General features: G+C 33.6%; 1 protein-coding gene across 1 annotated transcript; it reads right to left on the reverse strand.

Moving 5' to 3' along the window:
- Window positions 1–36: 36 nt before the first annotated feature.
- LOC131648773 (uncharacterized) lies at window positions 37–4,573 on the reverse strand. Its single transcript, XM_058918500.1, has 10 exons — window positions 4,195–4,573; window positions 4,027–4,105; window positions 3,843–3,937; window positions 3,072–3,176; window positions 2,891–2,970; window positions 1,913–2,003; window positions 1,719–1,826; window positions 1,391–1,477; window positions 480–548; window positions 37–345 (listed from the first exon to the last, which is right to left on the reverse strand). The coding sequence occupies exons 1-10, from the start codon at window positions 4,417–4,419 to the stop codon at window positions 214–216; spliced, it is 1,071 nt and encodes a 356-aa protein (XP_058774483.1). The 5' UTR covers window positions 4,420–4,573; the 3' UTR covers window positions 37–213.
- Window positions 4,574–7,194: the final 2,621 nt, after the last annotated feature.

Consider the following 7,194-nt stretch of genomic DNA (forward strand, 5'->3'; position numbering starts at 1 on the left):
TCAAGAATAAGTATGGCAACCCAAAATAGTGTCCAATTGAAGTTGTAAAACAATGTACTTGTAGATATAAAATCCAAACTTACGCTTTAGTCGCGTTACATGTATGATGCTACAACAAAGTCAAAATTATGACTAGACATGCACAGTGGTCAAAACTTAAAAAGACTGCAAAAAAATCCTGATCCTACCAAAAGCTTAAGAAGTCGCAACTTGCTAATTCAGTCTCTGCTTGCTTTTGGTTCTTCTCATCTTTGCCTTAAATCTTGACTTTACCAACAGAGTTTGTACTGTATTTTGAAAGTTCCCAATGGCCATTACCACCAACAGAAGTCCGCAAAATATTACCTGTCCGAAGAGTTACTGTCAATATAAGGCTAACATTTGCAATAAACAATATCACCGGAACCGGGTTCATTTTCATGTGTTCCTCGAAATATTTTGGTATATAAAATGAAGTTAAAAAGTTAGCAGGAGCATACCTGCCATTCATAAATCTCCCCACCAAATGCAGTGTTGAGCAACAATAGTCCAACATAAGCCTCAAATCCCTGATAGGATCACAAATACAGATCATGAATGTCCAAGCTTTTCCATGTTCAGGAAATTACCAAATCGTGAAAAATAATTAAAACTTAATAATATACAATGCTAGAACAATAAATTTGAAAGCATGTGTATCACAGTATATGTATGGACTGGTCACACTTTTGCCAGCAAATCACACGACCTATGCTTCTCAACTAATTAACCGTCACTCACAATAAAAGATGCAAAATATTTGAAGTTATGAAAGACAAATCAACAATATTAAAGGAACATGAATATTGCACACAAAAATGCCTCGTACTAACACCAAAAAAAAGTAGCCTACGTTTTGGTTTCTCTAGTTTTTTTCAAATGGTTTTAGTCCCTCGTTTTTAATTGTTACAATTAAATTCCTCCTCAAATTATCATAATCTATATGAGAAATTATTGTTTTAAACATTATTCCACTTAACTTGACAATATTTTTCTTAAGATTTTAACTTGCCAATTAAAATATAAAAATCCCAAATTTTCTTCTTTTAAACTCTAATCTTGCATTGTACAGAACTCTTCAAATTTTATCAAATCTTTTCAGACTTTTGATATTACTTTATATAACTCAAATCCAGTAGGGATTTCCAAATACTTAACAAATAAAAATGAGCCTTAAGGGGTTTGGTGAAAAAAATAATTGATGGTAGAACCATATTTGATTAATTTTTAAAATAGAGATGGATTAATTAAAATTGCTCAAAAAAATAGAGGAACCAAATCACACATAGCTCAAACAATTATAACCAAAAGAGTAATTTGCCAAAAACTTGAGTAACTAACATATGTTGTAAGTAGCCATGCAGTTAGTTACCTGTAATATGAAAAGTATGGGACATAGCAACCACAGTTGGCCATCCACACCAGCTGTTTCACCCCATACAACATCCATCCTCTTAGCCTATAACTCAGAGAAAAACGAGAATCAAAACCACATACCTATTTCCAATCAATATGCTTGGAGAGAGTTAACTATAAAATTAATGCCATAGGGAAAAATAAAATTTTAATCACATTTACAGAAAAAACTGCAGAGTCGTAACTGCACTAAAATATAACAAAATAGCATGATGGTGGAAAAAAGTAAATACAATGAAAAAATAAAAATAAAGCAAGTAAAATATACTATTTAACAGTGGCACCTTTCCCAACGCAATACGAGTATAAAGCCTCTGTCGTTGATATCTATTTTGCAAAAGCATTGCAACTCCTTGCATCATAGCCCACTGTAGGAACAGCTGTACACCTCTCTGCATGCATTATTGAGACATATAAGATAGATGCAAGACGCCATCAACAAGGAAAAGCTAATAGTGCTCAGGGAAAGAACACTAACCTGCTTATTTGCGCAGTCTGGTTGTCCTTTTATTTCCCAAGTGAGACTCACAACGGCCATTATCATGGCACAATAATGATGATATATCCACCTGTAACAGCATAGTATGGTTATTTTCTGAACACTTTTTTTCCATGTAAACCAAGGAATGACAAATCAATCTCAGCTCTCCCCACCCCCAGCATGCTTTACATGGATGATAATTTTAGTAGGCCAAATGAATTAATATAAATCCCCTCCATTTCCTTATACTCAATCTAATAAGGGACCAAAGGGTGTCGATTATAGTTCTCTTTTAAGATTAGAAACAATTTCCTCTCTAATAAAACATCAGAAGAAGAGCATGAGCACGAAAGAGGGAATCCACTCAAAAATAAGTTAGGAAACAAGCCTGTCCTACAGAATATAAGGAATAAACCACGAGAAACCTTGCATTTGAGACTATCACCCTAAACCAAACACCAATGAAGAAAAAATTTATGAAACACCAAATTATCCTCATCACAGTCATCATCAAAACCTCAAAAACAGTTTCAAACAAAGGCATCAACTTAGTCATTGCTCAGCCATGCTTATGAAACTGTAACATCAGGAAATGTGGGAAGAAGGTTCAAGATAAGAAAACTATCAAATAAAAAAGAAGGTTAAAAGATTTTGAAGTCATAAGATCTAAAATAATAGAAGGAAGGGGAATGCCAACGAAGATGGATAATCATAGTTTTCCAAGTCAGCAATGTAGAAAAACAGGTGGAAACTCTAGGATATGGTTATCTTGCGTAGGGGAAAAAATAATAAATCATATGCAAGGTAACCAGATGATAGAAGCAGGGGAAATATTTTTAAAAACAAAGCATGGAGCACAGAATCAAGGATCTATTACCCATTAAGTAACTGCTGTCCATTGTTGTTTCATAAGGATCACTATAATTAATATAAACTATCAGAAAGCCTTAATTAAAAAGGGTTAGAAGACTGTACCATGGACGGATATCACTTCCATTTACTCTCAATATGTTCTCTCGCAATGCCAAACCAGTATAAAGAAATAGCAGCCAGGCCTGACAAAGGATCATACTCAATAACAGGTCGCAGATAAATATTTCACAAAAGCAAGCCAATGCTAATATGACATCGAACAAGATGAGTTCATCAGAAATACCTGGTAAATCTGTACGGGAAAAGCTGGCAAGCATCCATCCCAAATCCATGATCTTAGAATGAGAAGTGCCGCTGGGAAAATCAGAAACAGAAGAGCAGTTCTATCCTGAACAAAAGATGTGTCATACTGTCATTTTCCTAAAAGTTTCATAAACATCCCGTGTCATGTATGCATGTGAAGACTAAAGTAGTAAATTATGGGATTTAGTGGTGCTATTGCCTATTGTATCAACATGAGGCCATGTATCTTTGCTGTGATTCACAGAGCATCACGTCATTTTTTATATAGCAGCCATTGCGCCAGCAGCGAGGCATCACAATCATAGCTGCGAATTCAGCCATGTTTTTTTATTCCTATGCCAAATCCTCTAGTTGTTACTGACTTGTTAGTTGTTAACTATGTGTTAGATCTACAATCTAGAGTTTGTAACATCTTCAATTGCTTAATAACTATAATATAACTACGAATGAGTCTTTAATATTGTGCAGTTTTAATTGACTAATACGTCATTGGTAAAGAGTCCAGTAACCCCTAGAGCATTGGATTACAACGGAGTAGAATTTCACAAAAGACGCAGTTACATTATTTGCAACCGAAAACACTGTACAATTTCCAAACAAACATTTTAAAAATCACAACAACAAAAAAAGGATAAAAAAGAAAAACATTTACATGCAACGGAAAACAACTCAATAAATAAAGTATAACTTAATTTGAAAGCATTATTATAACACAACTCAAACAAGCAACCAAAGGAAAGAAGAACTTTACCCTATAACTGTTGTATTCCTCTTTGACCTTAAGCTGCACATCTTTACGAGATGCACGAACATTAATAGGCCCCAAAAACATTCTCAGAAACTTCCCTAAAACCCTCACACACCAAAATTAACCAATCAATAAACCAAATTAGTAAAAGTAATTAACCAATTAACAAAGTAATTACGAAACTAACCGTGAGCATGTCCTGGAAGAAGCGAAGAAGCATCACCATCAACAACAATACATCTGGCTCTCTGCAAATCTTCATCTAACTGCAACAAACAAAAACAGATCCATCAAAATAAAACAGAAATTCAAAACCGAAATTCGAAATCAACAACAAGAAGAGTGTACAGTTTACCTTATCGGCTAGGGAGTGGTTAATGAGTTTATTGTGGAGGAGAGAATCGAGAGAAGAACGAAGTGAAAGGATTTTGGAGTCGAGAGCAAGAGCACGTTGGCGGAGAGGATGTTCGTCGCTCAACGATTTAGAGATGTGGCCGGCGACGGAGTCTTGAAGCTCTTTAGCTTCTTCCAAAACGGAAGCCACTGATTCTTCAATCTTGTCTTCTCGCGATTCTCCCATTATTTCACTCTTTCTCGTTCTCTTTCTCTTCTCTTCTTCGAATACATACGCACGCACGCACGCTTCGAATCGAATCAATACAACAACACCACACCAAATCAAAACCCAATCACGCTTTTTTATTTTTATTTTTATTTTTATTTTTATTTTTCCCTAACTCTCACTCATTGGGGTTTTTTTTTTTCTTCATCTTTTATAGTGGTGCTAATCATTTTCGCCCACATAAATTCAAATTATATTATTATTTAAATTAGTTTAAAAAATATCTCCAGAAATATTATATTTAGCATTACTATTTTTTTAATATTCATAAGTTATTATATGGAAAGATTGTATAATAAAGATGGAGGAGGATATTATGGTTTTAAAAATAATTATGATTATTTAAATAGAATAAAGTTATTTTAGTTTTCACAATTTAAAATAAGAAAAATGATTTTTTTTTAACTTAAAAATTAATAGGGAGAGACTAATGTTTTATTATTCATTTAAGTAATAATAAAAAAATTAAATTAAATTAAGCTATTCCCAAGTGAAGTTGTAGAGTACCCATCATAATCTTAATTCCTAACTTGCTAGATATCGATGCAGCTCCATTCCTACCGGCCACCCGTCCACCGTCCACCCTACACCTTCATGGACGTGACTCGTGACAATTAATTTTTGTACCAGATTTTCAACATTTTTCATGCTAATGAAATGAAATAAAAAATTTTATTTAATTTTAGAAATTTAATATACTTTTGTCTATTAAATTTTAAAATTTATTTGACTTTTAGTTTTAAAATATTTTTCAACAATAATTTTAATTTCTTTTGTTAAGTCAATTTATGTTACCTTCGGATTAATAATTTCTTGCACACATATTTAAAATAACAAAAATGATGAGTTAAATATAAATTTCTAAATTCATTAAATAATAAAAAAACAAAAAAATTAAATTTAAGCTATTTTTTTAGAATAGACATCTATCATAGTACATAAAGTGGACTTATAAAGTTTGGCAGCAGAAAACAGTGTTGATGCAAAAAGTCAATTTTTTTTTAGAGAAACTAAAACTATAATATTTTGTAACGAGAAAATATATATTCAACTCTTAATTTTAATAGGGGAAGTTTATTTACAACCATTGTATGTAAGTACTTCTTTTTGCATGAACATTTAATTGTGTGCTTGTGCCGACAATGTAATGCAAGTGATTTATTATATACAATTTATAATTAGTTTTGTAAAATGTTTTATAAACTTTAATTTTTTTTCCTAATAATATTAGAAAATTTCTCAACCAATCTTATGGATCTCTTACACACCACAGGAATTTCTATTTTTACCCCCAATTTTCGTAGATAGATTTCCGGAAACACCCCATATTTTGAAAAAATTTGATTCCTTCCGTAGATGTATCTACGGAAGCGTAATATACTAGTATATATTGGGAGAAAATACACATAAAATTAGTTCAGGGATTATTCCGTAGATGCATCTACGGAATGCTCTTAGCGCCACATTCTTTCGTAGATGCATCTACGGAAGTGTCTGATATAGTTTGAATCAGCATGATCACTCCCTCCATTGTTTCATTTCTCCAAACACCACATACTCCACACTCTAAAAACCCTACTTTATCAATACCTTATATCACTCCAAGACTCAAACTTTTTGGTGCAACAAATCAAAGGGAGCTAGAAGAGTCTGAATTTCAGGTAAATAATCACTTCCAACCACTACATTGTTCACATTATTAATCATTTTCTCTGCAGAAATGTAACGTGGCTTCCGTAGATGGATCTACGGAACGTGTTGAGGAAGAACACTTCCGTAGATGGATCTTTGGAATAGTCCCTATAGTTTTTTTTCCAGCATTTTTTAATTCTGTGTGATTTTTGGCAAAATAGGTATGGTGCACCCAGATAATATTTCAAGTAAATTAGCTTCTTTAGTCGATGTTAGTGCGAGTATCGATGAGGTGGTCGCAAATGTGGTAGATGTCGGAGGTGACTTTATTAGCAAGCACGACTTTGATGATCGTGAAAGCATGCTAACATGGATTCGTCGGAAAGCAGTTAACCTTGGATTTGGTGTGGTAATCGAAAGATCATATAATGGTACCGCAAGAAGAAACCCGTTTGTTACAATGTTGTGCGAAAGAAGCGGGAAATACAATCCTCCTCTAAAGAAGTTTAAAAAAGACAACACGGGTACTAGAAAATGCGAGTGTCTTTTTAAAATCTGTTGTTATATGTTGGCTAGCAAGAAGTGGAGAAGCTATGTTATTTGTGGTTTGCGTAACCATGAATTATGCGCAAAATTACAAGGCCACCCTATGGCATGTCGGCTCAATCCTGTTGAGAAGGCATCTATTAAAGACATGTCCTTGAATTTTGTCCAATCGAAAAATATACTTCCACATTAAAAAGGAAGGAACTCGACAACATATCAAACATAAGGCAAGTGTATAATCAGCGGTACCGCAATAATAAGGCGAGTAGGGGTGATAAGAACGAGATGTAACCATTGTTGAAAATGTTGGATGATAACAAATATGTGTCGCAGTACAGAAATTGCGATGATGAGGTTACGGTCCGAGATATTTTTTGGACTCATCCGGATTCGATGAAGTTGTTCAACACTTTCTCGACGGTGCTCCTTCTTGATTCTACGTACAAGACCAACAAATATCGACTTCCATTATTTGAGATGGTCGGTGTAACATCTACCGAGAAGACTTTTATCGTTAGGTTTGCTTTTTTGGAGTGTGAAAAAGAAGATAATTTT

This window comes from Vicia villosa, linkage group LG2 (assembly GCF_029867415.1).
Source record: "Vicia villosa cultivar HV-30 ecotype Madison, WI linkage group LG2, Vvil1.0, whole genome shotgun sequence".
NCBI lineage: Eukaryota > Viridiplantae > Streptophyta > Magnoliopsida > Fabales > Fabaceae > Vicia > Vicia villosa.

Coding starts and splice junctions, on each gene's coding strand:
- LOC131648773 (XM_058918500.1), bottom strand. CDS start 4,419: ATGGGAGAATCGCGAGAAGACAAGATTGAAGAATCAGTGGCTTCCGTT. Junction 2,971..3,071: donor TTCCCGTACAGATTTACCAG/GTATTTCTGATG, acceptor ATCCTTTGTCAG/GCCTGGCTGCTATTTCTTTA. Junction 1,478..1,718: donor CTCGTATTGCGTTGGGAAAG/GTGCCACTGTTA, acceptor TCTGAGTTATAG/GCTAAGAGGATGGATGTTGT.